General features: G+C 38.8%; 2 protein-coding genes and 1 non-coding gene across 3 annotated transcripts; 1 reads left to right on the forward strand and 2 right to left on the reverse strand.

Moving 5' to 3' along the window:
* Positions 1-916: 916 nt before the first annotated feature.
* On the reverse strand, positions 917-9,654 carry LOC117618087 (disease resistance protein RPV1-like). The gene is made up of 6 exons (XM_034347713.1): positions 9,128-9,654; positions 3,282-4,377; positions 2,816-3,094; positions 2,502-2,690; positions 1,792-2,429; positions 917-1,676 (listed from the first exon to the last, which is right to left on the reverse strand). Exons 1-6 carry the CDS (start codon positions 9,652-9,654, stop codon positions 917-919), a joined length of 3,489 nt encoding a protein of 1,162 aa, XP_034203604.1.
* Positions 9,655-12,208: 2,554 nt separating this feature from the next.
* Positions 12,209-14,717, forward strand: LOC117618088 (rust resistance kinase Lr10-like). Its single transcript, XM_034347715.1, has 3 exons — positions 12,209-12,920; positions 13,411-13,437; positions 13,519-14,717. Exons 1-3 carry the CDS (start codon positions 12,209-12,211, stop codon positions 14,628-14,630), a joined length of 1,851 nt encoding a protein of 616 aa, XP_034203606.1. The 3' UTR covers positions 14,631-14,717.
* Positions 14,718-19,334: 4,617 nt separating this feature from the next.
* Positions 19,335-19,441, reverse strand: LOC117620426. Its single transcript, XR_004584763.1, has one exon. It is a non-coding gene; the product is annotated as a small nucleolar RNA R71 (small nucleolar RNA).
* Positions 19,442-22,676: the final 3,235 nt, after the last annotated feature.

The following is a 22,676-nucleotide window of genomic DNA, read 5'->3' on the forward strand; positions in this document are numbered from 1 at the left end:
CATGTTCAAAATTTATAAAGCTGAAGTGGAAAACCAATTAGACCAAAAGATAAAAGTTGTAAGGTCTGACAGTGGAGTGGAGTTTTATGGGAGATTCGATGAGACTAGGAGGAATCCTGGTCCTTTTGCAAGATTTCTACATCAAGAAGGAATCAGTGCTCAATACACTAATCCAGGGACTCCACAGCAAAATGGAATTGCAGAAAGGAGAAATATAACTCTAAAATATATGATAAGAAGCATGATGTGTTGCACAAACTTACCAATTTTTATGTGGGGAGAAGCTTTGAAAAAAACAAATTACATACTCAATCAAGTACCAACCAAGAGTATCAACAATGTCCCTTATGAAGTTTGGAATAAGAGAAAACCAAGCTTGAAACATTTGAAAATGTAGGGATGCAAGGCCGGAGGTCAACGCTCTTTTGGCACATGTTAACAACTTACACATCGGCGATTATGTAAATAGCTAAGTCGTAAATAATCTTTAGCAACGGATAATATCCGAAGCGTATGACTATATCATATGCATCGGTTCCCAATATTTCGGTTCTTATGTACCTTTTGCCACAGATATTATCCGAAGCTAAAAGTCAATTTTCGCAAACAAACAACAACGCTACTCTTCACAAAGGATGTCTTATTGTTTACAAGCTCAACTCAACATGTTTATCCTTCAATCCAAGGGAAAGTTATTCCTCCAATTAATTTTGGAAACTAGGAGTATATTGCCGAATACTGCAATGCACATTCGGCTAATCCAAAAAGCAGCACGAGCTTGAGAATGCCAGTTTATAAGAAGTGGCCTAAAACAACACCCCAAAAAAAAAAAAAAAAAAACTAAAGTGAAAACTTGTGTTGAGAAAGACAAGTATTTAATTTGGCTGAAAGTAAATTACGTACCCATGTAAATAAATCATAGGTTGGGGTGTGAAGTGGATGCAATATCAAAATCAATATGCCTCCGCTTCCGAAGATTATTCCCGGGTTGATCCAAAGGCAAAGAATGCCGTTGCTCTTGATCATCAACGTTGACGTTAGTAGTAGTCATTGCTCCATGAGGCCTCTTTCGAGGACTTGTTCGTCCAAAAGACAAGGAAAGCTCAGTATTGACGTTGGTATTATCATTGTCATCACCACAATCATCATCAACCGTCATGACAGCTGAGGGTTCATGATCATCCACATCAGTATCATCACCATTACCATCACCATCCTGAGGGTATAGTAGGTGGACCCCACAACTCAGGAATTTGACACATTTGGACCTCCCAACCCAATCAAATGTGAATGTCACTTCACAGCAGCTCCCTCCATCCGGCTGTCCCCAGGATATATTCCACGGAGTGTAAGTGAACCACACATGAGTGGACTCCGTCATTGTCAAATAATGACCATGGGGAAATGATTCCACAAGTCTTCCATTGATCCTCACGTGCACATCGCACATCAAACGATATTCCCCACTCTCCGTAAATCTGTCATCCCTTTTGGTATACTCGAAAACAACACACACGACCAATCCTGCCTTCTCCCACACTAAGTTCCGAGGAATTTTAATAAACCGGGAAGAGGGGAACTCTAAAACAGGTTCATGCACTACACAACAACTGAACCACTTCGGGACTTCATTGCCAGGAAGTACAATTTCGAAACGAGAGCGCTTGAGATTCCTGCTGCATTTTTTGTAGTTAAGAATCTTAATTTGATAAGAATATAGGAATTAAACTTAACAATATTAATATATATATATATATAGAGAGAGAGAGAGAGAGAGAGAGAGAGAGCAACCTGATTTTGAAAAAAATTTCCAGCTTTGCCAGGTAATAATCACCCTTGTCCGCGCATAGTCTTTGGCAATTAGTCAAGTCTAGACCCTGAAGCTCCGGTAACTCATTATGTTCGAATATACTTGGCAGCTTTGAAAATTTTTCCAATGATTTGCAATCGGCTAGGTTGAGGTCGTTCAGTTTTTCTGGAAGCGCTTCTGGAATTTCTCGAAGCAGCTTGCAACCAAACAAGTAAACTTTATCCAAATTGACCAATTTGCTTATGCACACAGGAAGGGCAACAAAATTGTTTCCCGAAAGATTAAGACTCAGGAAGGGACCACTTTTGGAGAGATTACACTTGTCTTGTGAAATATTTGAGTTAGCTGAAAGCGGCATTGATCCAGCTGACGATGAAATTTCCGAGTTTATCATGTTTTGAAATGTGCCGAGTTTTGGGCACTCTCTGAGATCAATATCACTCAGATTTTGAAGATCATAAACACTAGGTGATATATTTGTAAGGGATTCACAACCATATGCCCATAAACTTTCGAGTCCACTGAGATATGCAATTGATGAAGGTAATTCTCTTATGCCACTTTCTTGGATTTCCAATTCCCTAAGGGAATCCATCTTGTCTACAATTTCTGGGAAATTCTCAAGCCTTTTGCAACCGCTAAGAATCAACATCTCTAGAGATTTCAACCTAATCATTGGTGGAAAATTGACAAGGTTGGAGCATCTTGAGAGGTCCAATGTAACAAGTTTATCAAGAAATCCTATAGAAGAATCGACCTCAATTAAACTCTTACAACCACTAAGGGTCAAGTATTTTAAGTTTTCCATTGCAGACAAGTCAGGGATTTTTGCTAGGAATTTACAGTCCGTTAAATTTAGGCACATCAACTTGGCCAGATTCTGTGAGACCAAAAAACAAAAAGGGAATAATCAAATGATAAGGTTCCAAAATAAATAAATAATAAAAACTCTTTGAAATGATAATGGATGAAAAAAAAAAAAAAAAAAAAAACACTTCAAAGTACCTTACACCCGTCTCCAAGTTGTTTGATACGACTGCAAGGCATACTGAATAGGACAAGATCCTTTGGTTGGAAACTGGATGGCAAATATTGCAACTGACAGTTGCCCCAATGAATCACTCTCAACTTGTTGGAGAAATAATCAACGGTATCTCCAGAAAGGCTTGCATTATGGTTTATAAAAAATTCAAGGTTCTTCATGGCTGAGAAGCATTTTGCATTCAAAGGTATCTCATCGGGTTTAGGCAAATTTACTATGATGCCTTTAAGTGTATTTGTCCCCTGTACGTAGTATTGAAAAGCAATATTATTAATCAACCAAACCCTTTTATCAAATTAAAATATGAGTACTGTTTCGAATTTTACTTTCTAGGAGATTTGATAAGAAAAATATAAGTTACTTGAAGCCTTTTCTCAACTGAATATAAGAATATGTGTGGATACATATATATATGTATATTCTACTTACAGAATTGTCAGTTAGAACCTCGCGCACATCCTCATGAAACCACAATCTGCTACGTTTTCCCGGCTCATTGGGAGATTCTTCATGAACAATATCCTTACCCATTTGTTCAAGTAAATCGTGCATCAAAATCATATTGCATTCAATAGTTATGATGGCATTCTCTACGAGCACCCGAATACAATTCTCAGGAAAGTTAAGCTTAGGGCCTTTAAGTACTTGTATCACATAGTCCACATCTTCACCCTTGAAAAAACATGCAATGTCCAGAAAAACTTGTTGCACATGATAATTCAATCCATCATAACTCGTTCTAAGTATTTTCTGAATATCTAAGTAAGGATCAGCTTCATAACTTCCTAATGTAGCATGCCAATACTCTAATTTTTGATTACGTAGATGTGAACCTAGAATTGTCAGAGCTAATGGAAGGTGTTGAGCATAGGCTATTGCACGCCTTGCAAGTGCCAAATAATCACCTTGAGGCTCCTTTCTTTGGAAGGAAATCATACTGAAAAGCTCAAGTGCATCTCGATGAGCTAATTTTTTGACCTCATATATTAACTCAATTCCATGACGAGCTAGCAATCCCCTATCTCTTGTTGTTACAATAACTCTACTTCCCTCACCAAACCAACCAGTTCCAGCTAACTTTTCTAACTGATCCAACTGATTCACATCGTCAAGAATTAAGAGAATCCTCTTACGGCTCAGCCGGTTCTTGATAACATTGATTCCTTTATCAAGACTGAACAATTGGAAGTTTATGCTTCCTAGGACTTGACAAAGAAGAGCCTCTTGTAATTTGATTAGTCCTCCGTACATTGATTTTTCTCTAACATCGGCCAGGAAACAGCTACCTTCGAACTTGTTGGCAATTGAATTATAAACAGCTTTCGCAATTGTTGTCTTGCCTATTCCAGGACTCCCCCATATACCAACCATGCAATGACCGTTTCCATCAACACTTAAAAGCTTATTGACATCTGTTACACAAGGCATTATTCCAACTGGGTATGCTGGCCCATCCAAATATGTGTTGTTGAGTACTTGAACTGAAATCTCCTCAACGACTTTATTGATAAATTTAGCTTCATACCTACCATTTTAAAAGCACATGATAGATTCAATGTTTATTCATATATTTATATATTTATATTTATTATAAAGAAAACCGTATGAAAAGAATAGATATAAGTTGCTGGAATATATATAGACCAACAGAGCAAGGAATGTTAGATATATGCCTTAGAAGCCAATTTAAAATGGAATATTCTAAGAATATAATATAATGAATAATCAAAGGACATTACATTAAGATACATAACATACACAAAGTAACATTTTCATGGATAAAGTCTAAAGAAGTTAGATTCAAGAGACCTTTCCATCATAATGATATTGAATCGTAAACTGTTCTTGGTCATATGATCACCAATTGGACAATGGTAATTTGCAAGGACTAGTACTTACTATGTTTGCTCAATTGAAAGGATGACTAGTCTCAAGTCATTGGTCTAGAAGCACTGAGACAGGTGTGTAGGTGCTTTATAGAGATGGAGTTCATTGAACCTGATCAACTCAAGAATTCTTGTATGGAAGACTTACTCAGAAGTATCGAACAAAGAATTCTAAGTTATGATAATGCAAATTTTTCCTTAGACCTGAGACATCATGGTTGTCTTATGTATGAGTTGTTTGTCTTTGAGAGCACAATACAGTCGTATCAAAAGGAAGTGACTTAAAGATCTTCTTGAAGATACTCAGCATATGCACAGAGGCATGTAAATGTACAACAAGGAATCTATACTCTTAGTAAAAAGAGAGTATATTCTAAAGATATGATTCTTGAATCTTTGGCCAAAGTACAGGAAGAGAATTGACACAAGAACGTTTGCAATTGCATCCAACTGAATTATATAACCTTAAGATGTCATGTTAGGGATTTGACACAAGTTAACCATATCCCAACAATAGGACATAGAGTATTGTAATAGAGAAGGACCAAATTGCATTGTAATCACAAACGTACTAGGTTCTCTAAATGAATTTTATTTAGCTTGGGTAGCCATGTAAGGACTAATTACGATTAGCCTTCGCCATAGGGAGAATTGTATAGAGAGATACAATTCACAAATGGTTTATAAGTAATCATTCTTCCCCACAGTCTTACTAATTAGAACCTATAAGATCACACACCGAAAAGGTATTGATCGAGAATTGTAAAGATAATAAATAATTCTGCGGCTTGGTCAAAGTCAAAGTCAAAATCAAAAGTCAAAGGTCAAATTGTTGACCTGAGACTTGACGTGGTCAACAAAATGTTGAGTAAGACTAATATTTGTTAGACGAGTTAGTGATTTAATTAGTTAAGTAATAAATCAATTAAACTAATTGGATTAGTTCAATGAATTAAATAAAGTTATGGAACTTTAGTTTTGGTCCTACATGACTTAAGCATTTATGGGAAAATAGACTTTATGGACTTAGGCAAAGTGTGACAAATTGTAAGATTAATGTGGTAGACCAAAATAGCCCAAAAAAGCCAAGGAAGAGGAGGGTGCGGCAAATGGGTCTTTAGTGGCACATGTGTGACAATATGTCTCTATATAATCATACCCATTGCACAACACCTCGTTACGGTTTCAAGTTAGACATTTAGGAAGAGAGGAAAACATTAAGCCTCCTCCCTAGTGTCCCTTGGCCGGCCACTATAGAGAAGAAAAGGCTAGCACCCATTTCTTCTCTTGGTTCCTCATTCTTCTATTCTTATTTTACCTTGGTAAAGATACTTTGGGGAAACATAACTTCATTGTGCCTATTTGGAGAACAAAGTGGAGAGTCAACAACTAAGGGACCATTCACTCTACTTGAACACCATCCTTGGCTTCAGGATTCGCTCAAAGGGTATATGTTCTTAATCCTCCTTACAATATTTGTATTAGAGAGTCATTGGTCATACTTTCATAAACTTATAAAGATTAGGACCTAAGATGAGCTTTTCTGAACCTCTAGTTATTTCCTTACTTTCGCTTTATTTGATTTCATATTAGATATGCATATGGTAGATGGTTTATTCTCTCATAGCTTCTTAGGATTTTAGAAATCCCTACAATAGAAATTCCCTGCAAGGAACTTGCAGGTCATACATTTGTGTAAAACACGTTCACATTAGCATAGCAAAGAATATGCTGGTCATACACTTGTGTGAAATAGGTCATCAACTTGTTTGAAAAAACATTCACACATGCAAAGCGAAGATCTGATGGTCATACACTTATTTGAAATACATTCACAAAAGTAGGGCGAGAAATGTTTTAGGCATACACTTGTGTGAAATACATTCACAAAAGCAGAGGGAGGGATCTGCTTATCACACACTTGTATGAAACACATTCCCACAAACTTTGAACTTACCAGAATTGCTGAATCGGGGAAGTATACTTAGTTCACTTCATAATTCCCCTCTTTAACATTTCAAAGCCTTTTCATAAATCCTCAGTGACCACTAAACGCGCCAATAACCTTAAGAAAAGTACGTAACTAAACTCACTACATCCATATGGATCATCATTTGGCCTGCAGCCCACGTACCAAAGTGGGTAGCCCAAGGACCGATGGGCCAAAGCCTGGTCCAACCAGCTCTAAGGTTGGGTAAGGCTTGGGCTTAGTGCCCATTTTTTGCCAAGTTCAAGTTTAATTGTTAAATAAAGAATTTGAAAGCTTATTTTGGTTTTATTAATTTTAATGGCAGAACTTGCTTTAATTTTCATGATGTCAATCCTAGTTTGGAATAGAATTAACACATTTACACTTACATACTCAAACTCGTGGAAAACCTACAATTTACTTACTCTGTCACATAACCCTTAATGAATTTATTAAATACTTGTGTGTCAAAGATGGGACCCATTGTTTAATGACATGGATTTCCACGTGAACAAAAAAATAAAAATAAAAAACTATTATACAAACAGGTAAAATTATTAAATAATTAATTTCCATTTAAAAATCAAAAGAAAATTAAAAATAATTGTCCCTCTCTTGCCAACCCCTCAGCCCAAATCACCCTACCAGACCCAACCCCACCACCCAAACACCCACCCTCACAATACCTTCGTCGATTCCAAATTGCCTATTCTTGCCAGAATCCCTTCTCTCCCCGTCACTTTCTCCTTCTCTCTCTCTCTATCTCTCTCTCCAAATTCGCCCACCCAACTGTAAGATCCTTGACTTTGGGAAACAAGAATGATGAGCAATCCCACATTGCTCGTGAAGGGAATGGTGAAGTTCCTTATATGTGTGGACACTTCTCTTCCTAGTAAGAGGTTTTTTGGGCAAGATAGCATTAGCATGAGCTCAATAACAAAACCATGAGGGGGAGACCCAAAGTGAACAATATCTTGTTAGTGGAGCCGAGTTGTGACTGAATGGTATCAGAGTTGGACCCCGACTAGAAGTGTGCCAGTGAGGACGCTTGGTCCCAAGGGGGGTGGATTGTAAAACCCGTGAGCTTGCGAAGCAAGAACAATGAGCAATCCCACATTGCTCGGGGAAGGAAAGTTAAAGTGCCTTATATATGTGTAGGCACTTCTCTTCCTAGTAAAAGGTCTTTTGGGCAAGATAGAATTAGCTTAAGCCCAAGAACAAAACCGTAAGTGGAGCGAACAATATCTTGTTAGTGGAGCAGCGCTGTGAATCCTCTGAGCCCTGACACCCCACACTTACCCTCCTCCAGACACTCACACCCCATACCCAGCCACCCAACCTTGTCGACCCTATTCCTATCTATGCAACTCCAACCCATTGCCATAGTAGATTAATCAGTTCCACTGATTTACACCCAAAAGATGAAGGATTGTGTATTTAATTGGGAAATTAGGGATTTTAGGTTGAAATTGATTGAGTTTGAGGGTTGCTGCCGGTTTGGGTGTGGTCAGGTAATGGGAGAAGGAAGGATGGGGTTGGTTGGGTGGGGCGATGGGAAGATCGCCTACATGGTGATCAGGGGAGAGATTTTATTGTTTTTCTTTTAATTATTAATTATTTTCATTCTAAGTTCTGTCTTCTTCGGGGCTCACAGTCATAGTCGGAGAAAATGTGCCTCCATTTGGACTCAAACTAGTAGATGGATCAAATGACTCTCCATCTGAGATCATAGTAATTCAAGGAACAAAATTACAAGGTTCTAAATCAGTTGATGGAAGTGAAAACAAAGTAAACAAAGAAACCCATAAGATTTTATGAAGGAGAGAGTTAAGGAGGTAGGGTGGGTCGGACATTTACACTAATTGAGGTTGAATGGGCCCCACATCATGACACCTTCGAAAACTGACTCGGGTTCCTAATGTCATATTTCCGATCCAAAAGTCGCACTAGGCCAAAATGAGTCACAAAAGTGCATCCTATCAATTTGGCCATAATCCAACAGTCGAATCTTCATAGATCGCATGATCGGAACACTACAACTAGAATCGGATTCGGATTATTGACTTGAAAGTTCATACATAATTCTAGAAAACACCCATAAGGGGATACTAAAAATAGAAGAAGGTCTAACGGTTCGATTTTCATTGATCGCCAAATATAATGACCATTTGATTACATCACTGAGAATCATTGATTTGGGACCTACAAACGTCTGATTCTCGATCCATCAGTTTCTACACCCTCCTAGTACCACCAGCAACAAGATATCAATATTTAAAGTGGATCTAAGTATCCAATCATTGTTAATCAAACAGTCCATATTAGAAATTATGTCCTATATATATATATAACGGAATTATGTCATGCAATAATTATTATAAAGGAATTATGTCATGCAATAATTATTAGAAATTATGTACCCGCCCTCCTTGAAATGCAACCCAGACAAATTTGCTGCTTCCGTAAGAGCTCTTCTCCATTCGAGTACTTTCTCCATGTCATCTTTGAATTTGCGTTCATGGTCAACAAGTGCATCACCAAAACTACTTCTTTGATTTCGTACATCTGAGGGATCCACCTTGTAGAAAATTGGCATAACGAGTTGTTGCTTTGATTTTTTATATTCAAGGATCTTAACAAGTTCATCCAAGCACCAACTTGAAGATGCATAGTTTTCTGAAAATACAATCATAGAAATCTTTGACTCTTCGATTGCGTTCAGAAGTGCAGGTGATATTTCTTCTCCTCTTGGAAGCTCATCGTCAATGAAAGTGTGTATTCCTTGACGGTCCAAAGCGGTGTATAAGTGGTCGATAAAAGTTTTGCGTGTATCTTCACCTCTATAACTCAAAAACACATCGTATGTCCATGATTGAGTGAAAGAAGAAGAAGAAGAAGAAGAAGAAGAGGGAAAAGAAGGAGATGGAGGAGAAGAATGCTTTCTCATCATTCGACTGTAATAAAAGTTAGGATGGAGGAGAAATGTAAGGTTCTTAGCTTTACTTAACGGAGATTATAAACTGAAAAAAAACATAAATAAATGCATTACTCATATATTATAATATGGTACAAAATAAGAATAAATGACGTCTTTGACGCAACGAGAGAGGAACGGAAGAAGACCAAGAAGAAGTTCGGTGAAGGAGCAAAAAGCATGAACATTCCAAACCTCACGCTTTGATAAAAAAAATTTAAAAAAAAAAAAAATTCCATAGGCGGTAAGTAGAAAAAAATTGAGTTACAAGCGGAAAACTCAATAAATTTTTTTTAATGACTTTTTCTATTCGTGAGCGGTCATTTTCTCCCGTTTACGAGAAAAGAAAGGCACCCTGCCAAGACATTTTGTGAAAATTCTATTGACACAGTCCACACGACAGAAAAATGATGAAAAAGATTGTTTGCAAAGGCACTTATAATAACGACACGGAAAAATTGCTTTGTGTTCAGATAGTCGACATGACTATTGGGCTTACATTTGTAGCTAATGTACAAAACTTCAGCAGAAACGTTTTCCAAGATCATACAAATTCTATAACAAGGTTCCAAAGTAGATTTTTCCGTGTTTGGTTGGTTAGAGGCTGACATGCACCTGGTGGTGACGTGTGGATGGCCTTCTAACTAAGTTTTTCCTAGTTAGTTTTCTCTTTGTGTTAGTATCAAAATTGTATTGTCATTGTCTAGACTTTAGCATAGGTCGAGAATTAGGGTGTGAATGTATTTTACTGGAAGTTTTGGCGCAACACATTCAATCCCGAATTTTTGAAGTGTGACTTGATCGATATGAGGAAATTGATTTAAGGTAAATCATGACATAATCATACATTCATTATAGGATTCCTAGTTTGAGTTATTTTCAATCAAGTATTTCTATGTTAATCTTATTTCTAATAGGATTAGATTTTATCTCTTAAAATTACTTTCCTAGTTGGACTCTATTTTGATTTAAGTTAAAATATTCCTTTGTATCTCAAACTTGGAGTGCACGTCCTTGATGATTCATTGTTAGCATCGTGCTATAATTGGTTTCCTTATATTAAGAGATGGGATTGGAATAGGATTGGAAGGTAATTGAAGGCATGCGTAAAAGCTGGCGCAATTGATAGAATCAATTGGGTTTTATGCAATAATTAATCTCTTTAGGCTTTAAAGCAATTCCCTTGACATAAGGAGAAGATCCATATAAAGAGGCATGCCTCTCCTTGGTTTTGATACAGCTTTCATATTTTGTTTGAGCAGCATCACAAAATCGCACCAAGCTCTCCAAAATAGTGGACTTCCCTATCCGGGCAATCTCATCTACCTGATCAGCAGATGACCCATACTAACATTCGTATCACAGCTGTGAACTTTTGCTCGGGAAGAAGCCCCAGATTTCCAGCACAATTTTTCTTTTGAACAAAGTATTCATCATAATTACAAATATCATGCATGACTTTATTAAACAAATGAGGTTGCATTCTATATCTCGCACGAAAATGAACATCAGAATACAGATAATGTGGGATAAAATAATCTTCCAGAAGATTCTTACCCCGAGAATGTCTATGTCTGTCCACATTTGAGGCACGGCCTTCTCGTGAACCACGGCGGCTCTAGTTTTCTTCCTCCAGCAAAGCAACGGCCATGCCGAGTCGCTCATCTAGTTCTCTCTGCACCCTTTTGCTTGCAGTTCGTCGACGCATTCTTTCTCTCCTTTCTCTCTGCACCCTTTTGCTTGCAGCTCGTCGACGCATTCTTTCTCTCCAAACCTTCTTGCACGTCTGCCATTGAAAATAGAGAATGAAATCTAAAATCTGAGAAATGGAAATGTAGAGAAGATCTGGTATGGGAGGTATGAGTTGAGCCTCTGGTTTTATAGAAAAATTTAGACAGATAGATATGACACGTGGCGCAATCTTAAAGGTGAAAATCTTATCTGAAATTTGAAATTCAAATAAAATTTAATATTTAATATTTATCTGAAATTTGAATTTTGAAATGTATCTGAAATTTATATGAAATTTGAAACCGAAAATCTTATCCGATATGAATAGTATTGACACGTAGGAACTCAAAAATCTTATCCGAAAATATTATCCAAATTAATTTTTTAAGTAAACAAAGTTGTAAAAAAAAACAAAAAAATGAATAGTATTTGCCATGGCAAAGCTAAACGGTTGGAAACACATTTTGCTGGAGGAGCTAGGGCAGCCACTATTCACATAAATAGTAACTGCTTTAGGACTTCCCTTGTCATGACAAGGGGCTAACTAGTGGAAATGCTCTAATGGTCAACGTAGACAAAGGAAACAAACGATTAAAGAAATGCAACATTTGATTCAGTCAAGAATGTCACATGTCGTGGGACCTCTAAGTCAACTGTTGACTTTTATAGTCTTTTCGTCGCAAGCAAACAACGTATTTTTTTGTTCTTCTTTTCCTGGTAAGATCCCAAACACGATTGGGTTAATTAAATAATGAGAGGACATCTTCTTGGACATATGAGTCACAGAAAGATTTAGATGCCATTTTCTTTTTCTGCAGCACAGAAAGATTTAGTTAGATATGCTAAAAATTATCACCTCTTCCTTGTAATCTTTCTGGCTTTCTCCACAGTGCATGGAGAACCCCAAGATACCTGCAAAAAATTGAAGTGTGGCGATAAAGGCCCAGCTGTCCATTTCCCTTTCAGCCTCAAAGGCAGGCACCCAGATCACTGTGTCTTTCCTGGGTTTGTCCTGTCATGCAATGAGAAGCATGAAACAATTCTTGAGCTTCCAATTCCATTCAAATTCCCAGTCAAAAGCATAGATTATAAGGCTCAGGCAATCCAATTATATGACCCAGAAAGCTGTCTTCTGGTGAAGCTTTTGAAAGTCTTCAACAAGTCAATCACTCCCTTCCACTTCTCAAAAAATCACATGACTGATCTTACCTTATTCAATTGCTCTTTAGCTGAGAGGCAATTAGATGAACAAGTCCCCTGCTTCCGTGGCCCTGGCTACCAAGTTTATTCTGTTCTCTCTTCGAACATCATTGAGGTCTTGCCCCTACTGTCTTGTACAAAGATGTATAATCTCTCATCAGTTCCATATTATTCAAACTACCCTGACAATCTTTATTTGGAGTGGTCTGAACCAAATTGTGGACACTGTGAGAAAAAGGGCAAGATGTGTAGATTGAAGAACAATGGCACCAAAAGTGAAATTGAATGTGTGGACTTCAGTAAAGCAGGTATGGCTAACATAAATTTTAGTTTGGCTCACATATATATAACTTATTACAGAATCTTAATATTCTGCTATACTAGTCACTTTTTGCTTACCTACTTGGAAGTTGAGAGCAGAGTAGCAGCATTATTTATTGGCTTTTTATCGCAAAACGTCCCTGAGGTTGATGAACCTATCAAGTTATATCCTTGTGTTTTTTTTTTCTGTGTTCGTGGTCTTCGAGGTTAACTTGGCTAACGTATATTTAATTGGGTCACGTATATTTGAATTGTTACAGATGCTTAATATTCTGCTATACTGGTCACTTATCTGCAGATGCAAATAATACAATGCATTCATGTAATGAGATATTATCATCTGCAATCCACGTTTTGCTTACTTATTTGGAAGTTTAGAGCAAAGTAGCAGCACTGTTTATTTAAAGGATATTTTCCAGGCAATAGCTCATTCTAATTACTTATTTGACAGTGTAATTTTTTTTATTTTTTTTTCAGGTACAAAAAGGAAATGGGTGCCTACAGGTGAGTTGTTTAATTGGAGTCGCAGTTTGTTTCATCTGTATATATGAGATCGTGGTGATATTTACAAAGGTTAACTTGCAGGTGCATCTCTGGGTTTATTCGTTGTGTTACTCCTAGTCGTTGCAGCCTATCGTGTCTATAGTTCTGATAGAAAAGAAAAGGCGAATCAATTAAAGATTGAAAGATTTTTAGACGATTACAGAGCTCTCAAACCTAGCAGATATTCATATGCAGATATTAAGAGGATTACAAATGACTTCAAGGACAAGTTAGGGGAAGGAGCCTACGGAACTGTTTATAAAGGAACGCTTTCTTCTGAACTCTTTGTTGCTGTGAAAGTCCTCAATAGTTCTAAGGGAGATGGGGAAGAGTTCATCAATGAAGTGGGAACAATGGGTCATATCCACCATGTCAATGTCATTCGCTTGGTTGGCTTTTGCGCTGATGGATTTAGACGAGCTCTTGTTTATGAGTTCTTACCAAATGGTTCACTGCAGGATTTCATTTCATCACCAGACAATAAGAACAGTTTCCTTGGTTGGGATAAGATGCAAGATATTGCTCTAGCCATAGCCAAAGGAATTGAATATCTTCACCAAGGATGCGATCAGCGAATCCTCCATTTTGACATCAAACCTCATAACGTTTTGCTAGACCACAACTTCACTCCAAAGATTTCTGATTTTGGTTTAGCCAAGTTATGTTCCAAGGATCAAAGCATAGTGTCAATGACTACAGCTAGGGGCACCATGGGCTACATTGCACCTGAAGTGTTCTCCAGGAACTTTGGAAATGTGTCCTATAAGTCAGATGTGTATAGTTTTGGAATGTTACTGCTTGAGATGGTAGGAGGAAGGAAGAATGTCGGTTCAGCCACGGAGAGCACAAATGAAATCTACTATCCCGAATGGATTTATAATCTTCTAGAAGAAGGAGATGACCTACGCATCCATATCGGTGAAGGAGGAGAAGGAAAAATTCCTAAGAAACTCGCAATTGTAGGGCTCTGGTGCATCCAATGGCATCCAGTGGATCGCCCTTCAATGAAAGCCGTGGTTCAGATGTTGGAAGGAGGAGAAAGCTTAACCATGCCTCCCAATCCCTTTGCCTCTACAGGTGCTGCAGGAACCAATGCCAGTACGGCTGCAAGAAATCGAAACATTCAGTTAGAAGCAATTCCTGAGTTGGAGTAACATGTGTAATTATACATTACATCATTACATGTAAACACACTTATGTATGCGATCAAGAATGATCATATAGTTCTTGATGTTTGTACTTGAGCAGCGCATGCCTCTTGTGAAAGGATTTGAATCTCTTCGATACTTTTCATTGATAAACAGTATAAGAAATATATACACAGCTATTACTTGGTGATTACACAACATATCTCCTATTCTAGGTAAGGAATATACAGAAATAAATACATATAATTGGCAAGTAAATCATATCTCAATCATATCAGCATTAACGTCCATTACACCCCCGCAAGGGCAGTGGAGCACAGGAAGCTTGGACCGGAGGAAGGAGAACCGGGCAGATGATAAGCCCTTAGTAAAAATGTCAACAATCTGATAAATAGTAGAACAATACGCAACAAGTAACTCATTCCGGACCACCCTTTCACGAACATAATGATAGTCTACCTCCACATGACGAGTGTGAGAGTGAAAAACAAGATTAGAAGCGAGAGAAAGAGCACTAATATTATCACACCAAAGATGAAGATCGAGAAATAAAGCACAGAACCATGAGAGAGTGGCGGCAGTGTAGGCAAGCTGGCGGTATTCCGCCTCAGTACTGGAGCGTGAGACACTGCGTTGCTTCTTAGAAACTCCAGGAGATTAAGTTAGTACCCAAGTAAACACAATAACCACCAGTGGAGCGACGGTCATCAGGATTCCCCACATAATTGGTATTTGAGAACGCACTGAGAAAGAGAGTGCTAGGCGAATAGAATAACCCATGAGTGAGTGTGCCATTCAAATAATGAAGAATACGTTTGACAGCGAGCCAGTGAGCAGTAGTGGGTTGATGCATAAATTGACACACCTAATTAACAGCAAAGGCAATATCTGGACGAGTGAGAGTTAAGTACTGAAGAGCCCCAACTGTACTACGGTACTCAGTGGGATTAGGAAGAGGATCCCCATCAGAAATGCTCAGACGATGGCCACTAATGGCTGGGGTAGGTGCAGGTTTAGCTTCATGCATGTTAACATGCTTGAGAAGGTCGATGACATACTTGTTGTGGGTAAGAGAGATCCCAGATGAAGTACGAACAAGCTCCATGCTCAAAAATAGTTGGCAGGGCCAAGATCCTTCACAGAGAACTGGCGGCCCAAGTCAGAGATAAGAGTGGTGATGCGAGAAGGATCAGAGACAGTGATAAGAATATCGTCCACATTAATCAACAAATAAATGTGAATGGAGCCTTGAGTGGACAAAAAGAGAGACGAATCGGACTGAGAAGCAATAAAACCCAAGTGAAGCAGGTGCGAAGAGAAACAATGGAACCAAGCACAAGGGGCTTGCTTAAGACCATAAAGGGAGCGTCGTAAGCGGCAGACATGATCAGGATATGTGGGATTAACAAAGCCGACAGGCTGGTGCATATAAACCTCCTCATCAAGGTAGCCATGTAAAAAGGCATTCTGAACATCCAACTGACGAACAAGCCAACTAAACTGCACAGAAAAAGCCAAGATAAGGTGAATAGTAGAATGATTAACAACAGGACTAAAGGGTTCACCATAGTCGAGGCCCGGTTGTTGATGAAAACTATTGACCACCAAGCGAGCCTTATAATGCTGAATAGTGCCATTAGAATTCCGCTTGACCCGAAAAACCCACTTGTTTGACAATACATTCATAGCGGGAGTACGAGGAACTAAAGTCCAAGTCCCAGCACGAAGAAGAGCATTAAACTCATCTGGCATGGCAAGAGGCCATTCCTGTAGCTTATTAGCCCGTGAGAAAGATGTAGGGTCAAAAGAATCATCAGTAGAAACCAATGCATGATGCGCATATTTAGGATTAGGCTTACGGACACCAGCTTTAGCATGAGTAGCCATTAAATGAGTATTGGATACACTTACCAGAGAAGTATCAGAAGGAGGAGAAGATGTACCAGATGGAACAGGGTCAGCAGATGGAAAAGCAATTTTGCGGTGTGGGTCTCTAGAATATGTTTGTGAGAAAGGAGAAGGAGGGGGTGCAGGCTGGGTGACTGGCGGGCTAGTAGAGTGATCAGTTCACAATTGTATATCATTTTGTACCCTTCTTGCTTATGATTTGGTTATGTTATTGAGTCAAACATGTGCTTTTAATCCCTTTTTCTGTTTATCATTCAGTTCATTGGGCCTTAGGTAACAATGGTGTCTTTGGATAAGAAAAGATGCAAAATGGTGCAAAAACGAGCAGACTGGGTTAGCAACTCATTTCGGCCTTAACATCTTCCTCCGAACTTGGATTTGTGATAAGGTTAAGACAGCAAGGGGATGACATTTGATACAATTCATGCATGGTAAGGGCTGAGTGGCACAAGAGGAATATGAGCTTAAAGACAAAACCAATTTGGGCCACACTCCTTGTCAGTCCAGTTTCGTGGGTCATCTTGCAGGCCTCATTGCAGCAACTTAGACAGGGTGGATGAGGAGACATCCTTGATAGAAGTTGTTCCAATGGGTGTCTACTATAACATATCCAAATTTCAGCCCAATTGGATATATCTGGACCCCTCAGCACATCAAAGACTGAACTAAGTCCACAGAAATGTCATGTTGGCTGCCATCACTTTTAATGTGACTACATCCCTAGAGCCATGTGCCAAGCATGGGCAGCCACACATGTATTTGTCAGCTGCAGACAAGCATGGGTAGACAAGCATGGGTAGACAAGCATGGGTAGACAAGCATGGGTAGACAAGCATGGGCAGCCAAGCATGGGTAGACAAGCATGGGCAGACAAGTATGGGTCAGCTGGAGCAGTTGGGAGCAGCTAAGAGAGGTGTGCTTCACCAGCCAAAGGGGGGCTCGAAATTCACTCTGTAAATGGAGAGTTTGCACACTCATTCAAGGGGAGAGTCAGACACACAAAATTCACTCCAGCCATCCTACATCAATTCATTCAGCCCAAAATCAAAAGAGGACTCCAGCAAGCCTTCCTTGGATATTCCTACGAATTTGTTCTTCCTCTGCCATCACCAGCCACCCAAACTCATCCCAAATCACCTCTTTAGCTGCCATACTCTAGACATGAGAAAGTTCTTGGAGTAGCATTAGAAGTGGAGAAGCACCTGGAGAAGCCTTGGAAACCACAAGCAACTTCAGAATTGGTTTTCTCTACTCTTATTGCATTCAATATGTTTTCTCATTTTTGCTCAAGTTTCATTTCCATTATGAGTAGCTAAATTCATAACTAGGGCTATGATGTAACCTAACATGAATATTCTGGGTTTATAAGTTGAAGTTTGAGTTTCAAGTTTGATTCATGATTCATATTCCTATTCTTTATGCTTATCAGTTAATATGCTTGTTTGGATGATTGATCACCATTAGAACTTGTATATTAGCTACCTTGGTTTGAATCAAGAGTAGACACCATGCTTTGATTTGAATTGAACTATGAATAAGAAAAGTATGTATGGACATTCGACAACAGGGATTAGATACATGCTTGGTTGTTTAAATTGTTCTTCTATGCTTAATGGGTTCCTAATGCTTAATTTAGATTAGACAACAAATGATCAAGTTAGGGAATTAGGAACACAAGGTTAGGACCAGACACCATGGCCTAATCATACTTTAGCTAGAATCAATCTTTGAATTCGAATGAGATTTGTCACTTGACTCCTTATAACCCAGAATTGAAATGTTATGGTGAATCAAATGCCCTAGTCCCCCAATCTGTTTTTCAGCCTACACAAGTACTCTTTGTTACATTTGTTCACTTTGCTTTTGTTTGAAATCTTGTTTTGCTTCATTTGTTCAACAATTACAATCACTCTTGCTTTAAATTCTGTTTTAGACTTAACCTCCTACTTTCTTGAATCTGGTAACCTAAGTACATAACTAATTTTAACTTCTCAGTCCTCGTGGGTACGACCTCGTACTTGTCTTGCTATACTACTAATTGCCCCGCACAATTGCGAGTTAACATTTTAACAACAAATTTTGGCGCCGTTGCCGGGGACTGAATGAAAGTTCTTCCCTGGTTATGTGCCCAAAGTTACCATATTCTTTTAGAAGTACTAATTAACTCAAATTATTTTCTGTTTCAGGTAGTTTATGTCTAGTAATCCTTTCCTTGAACAAGTGAGGTCTTCATTCCAACGTTCGAGATCTTTGAACGCAGGGCCATCTTTGCAACCAAACCGGGTGATCTCTGAAATTCAGAATCGTCTAGAAAGAGAGTTAGCAACTGCAAAAGAGCAAGCCATTGCCACATTTGAAGGTCTTGCTATCCACACTGACCTCCCAGGGTCTTCACCTTCAAATTCTGAATCAAGTTCAGACCAAGAAGAAGAAGAGATGGCTGCCAATGAGTTCATGGGAGACCTTGATATCCCAACAATTCCAGCATCCCCTTCAAGCATCTTGCTGCCCACCGCAGCTCGAAACTATGAGCTTAAATCTTCTCATCTTAATATGCTCCCTTCTTTTTATGGTTTACCTAATGAAGATCCATTAACTCATATAAAGGATATTTTTAATGTTGTGAGCTCTTTTCCCTTGACAGGTGTGACGGAAGAGCAACTTCGAATGAGAGTGTTTCCGTACACTTTGAAAGATAAGGCTAAATATTGGTTGAATTCTTTGAAGCCTGGTTCACTCATGACTTGGGGAGCCATTCAAAAGAAGTTCTTGGAGAAATATTTCTCCACGCAAAAAACCGACATGCTCAGGGACAAGATCTTTCTATTTGCACAACAAGATGATGAGTCGTTTTGTGAAGCATGGGAGAGATTCAACGGGCTGCTCAATCAATGTCCTCATCATGGGATTCCATTGAAGCTTCAGATGCGTATGTTTTATAAAGGACTAACCCCCTCTAGCCATAATATTTTCACTAATTTTGCAGGTGGTTCTTATAAGACTAAAACTCCAGAAGAAACATATGAACTCTTTGAACAGATAGCAATGGAGACCCAACACACCGATACAAGAGGTAAACGTATTGCTGGTGGTTCTAATGATTCTTCCAGTGTGCAGATTTCCAAATTGGAACAAAAGCTAGATGCCCTCCTTGCATTGAACTCAAGAAACCCTTTGAAGGAAGTGTGTAGCATCTGTGAAACTCATGATCATCCTACCATTTCTTGTCCCTTTGGGGCTGCATATCCAGAATTTGTGCAAGAGCAAGCTAAGTTGGTGAATTCCTACAACCGAGGTCCAATAAATGACCCATATTCTCAAAGTTATAATCCAGGTTGGAGGAATCATCCAAACTTTTCATGGAGGAATACACAGAATCAAGCGAATCCCCCTTCACTTCAAAGGCCACAACAATCATCATCGTTGGAGGATATAGTGAAGCAAATGGCAATCAACCAATCCAATTTCCAGCAAACAACACAAGCTGCCATCTCCAAGTTGGAAGTCCAATTGGGCCAGATAGCTACTGAAATAGCTCAAAGAGAACCTGGGAAATGGCCAAGTCAAACCGTGATCAATCCAAAAAACCAAGAAGCCAAGGCCGTTCATGTGCTCAGATCAGGTAAGATTGTTGATAACAAAGTTGGTTCTGATCTATCAAATGATGTTGTGGTTGTAGAGGATGAAGATGAAGAGGAAACCACAGCTATGGAAGGAGAACAACCCAAAACGCCCCAATCTGCTCCTAAGGCCAAATCTGATTCTCAGGAACCCAATCCATTTCAATTGCATAAAAGAGATGACAAATTTGTGCCATCACATCTTCATCAAGATAGATACATCCCACCTCCTCCATACATTCCACCGATTCCATTTCCAGGCCGTTTGAAGAAAGCAAATCAAGATAAGGCTTTTAAAGAGATTTATGATATTTTGAGTAAAGTTAATATCAATTTGCCCTTGCTTGATGTTGTTAAACAGATTCCTGCATATGGAAAGTTCATCAAGCACTTGATGACTCACAAGCTCAAATTTACTCCAAGTGAAGAAGTAAAGCTCAACAAGAATGTGAGTGCTGTGTTGCAAAGGAAGCTTCCACCAAAACTAGAAGATCCTGGCAGCTTTAACATTCCCATTAACATTGGAGATAAGACGGTTGGAAGAGCCATGTTGGACTTGGGAGCAAGCATCAATGTAATGCCATATTCAGTTTATCAAGCGCTTGGCTTAGAAGGGATAAAGAAAACCTCAATTCGTCTTGAACTAGCTGATCATTCCATCAAATATCCAAGAGGTATTGTAGAAGATATTTTAGTTCAAGTTAATACACTCATTCTTCCGGCTGATTTTGTAGTGATGGATATGGAGGATAACCCATATGTAGACCGTGTTGATCCCATTCTCCTCGGGCGACCATTCATGGCCACTGCAGACACAATCATCAAAGTGAAAGATGGCACCCTCTCCATGACTGTTTTGGGTGAAACTGTTGAATTTAAAGTGTTTGATGCTCTGTCTCAACCTTCTATCACTCTTGATACTTGTTTTTCAATTGATGTTGTGGATCATGAGGTTTCTTCTAAAATTGTGCAGAAAAAGTCTAATGAGGCTTTGGAAGCGGTCCTAACACAAGAAGAGGAAGATCTCTTTGAATCAGAGTTCCAAGAAGTGATGGCTGCCTTAGAAGTGTTTCAGCCATACCCACCATCCTGTAGGCCACCACTTGAGCCTCTTGCATCATCCTCCACAAAATTGGAGCCATCCATTATCACCCCACCAAAACTAGAACTTAATGCAAAGATATACAAAGAACGTACCAAGAGTTACCATGACAGGAACATTCAACGGAAAGAATTCACCAAAGGTATGTCAGTTCTTTTGTTTAACTCACGTTTGCGTCTCGTTCCAGGAAAGTTGAAGTCTAGGTGGCTTGGCCCATTCACCGTGGTCAATGTATCTCCCTATGGAGCTGTGGAGATTCAAAATCCTAAAGATGGCTCGACTTTCAAAGTAAATGGACAACGTTTAAAGCCATTCTATGAGGGAATGTCAGTTGGAATTCAAACTGGTCATGTGGTGGATCATCTTCCCTTCGTACAATCAAGTTAGCTAATGGCATAATGTCTTGCCAAGACATTAACTAAGGCGCTTCTTGGGAGGCAACCCATGTGTTGAAGAATAAGGTGCTTGGCAGCGGTCGACCTAATTGCATCAAGAGGGAGTTTCTCTAATACTTTGTCTTAAACTTTCCCCTTATTATTCACATGTTCTCACTCATCCTTGTTATGCTTTAACATTGAGGACAATGTTCAATTCAGGTCTGGGGGGAGGTTTTCAATTTTTGTTCATTTGTGTTTACAATTTTCGTTCGCTTGTCACTTTCATACAACCAATGCTATGGAGCTGCCATTGAGATTTTCATATCAGAAATTTTACACTTCACAAAGCTTTTGCTCTTAGAATTCTGGTGGCTAAAGTACCATGCTCAGATTCTTGAAGGAGAATAGTGGAGACTACCCTAGTGAGCTATTTCGAGCCTAATTGCTTTCTTGAGAGGGTTTAAAGTATTTCTATTCCTCATCTCTACTTATTTTCTTCAATTCACTCTAAATGATCTCATTGTCCCATTTTGGTTGAATACTAAGGATGATTCTCTTTGCAGATCTCAGGTGCATGCTCTCACCCATGAATGAACTCATTGAAGTGATGCTAGGCTCTGCGTGTATAACCATTTTCTGTGCTTTCTTTTCACCCTACCCATTCGTGTGTTCCATCAGCTCTCTTGCAGCCAAACACTACAAGACTTTTTCTTCTATCACCCTCATAATTCCCCTAACTTTGTATCTCAATCAGAGATATTTAACCTATTATAGCCATAACCTATAGCTTAGAAATATACCAAGGTGTGCCAAGATAAAGTTTGAAGCAAGGAGGTTGCTGCCACATGCCCAAATGTAAATTGGTGCGAATCTATGCAGAAAAAAAAAAGAAAAGAGAAAGATAAAGAGAAAGTGTTTCGATTTGATCTAAATGTGAAATATAAAGTCTATACCAGATGATGCTATGAAGTTGCAGCCATACCATTCTAAATCAATGACACCTTGCAGATCAATGAAGAATGCAACCTTGGTATGTTCTTAAGTT

The sequence above is a fragment of the Prunus dulcis genome, chromosome 2, assembly GCF_902201215.1.
Source record: "Prunus dulcis chromosome 2, ALMONDv2, whole genome shotgun sequence".
NCBI classification, from domain to species: Eukaryota; Viridiplantae; Streptophyta; class Magnoliopsida; order Rosales; family Rosaceae; genus Prunus; species Prunus dulcis.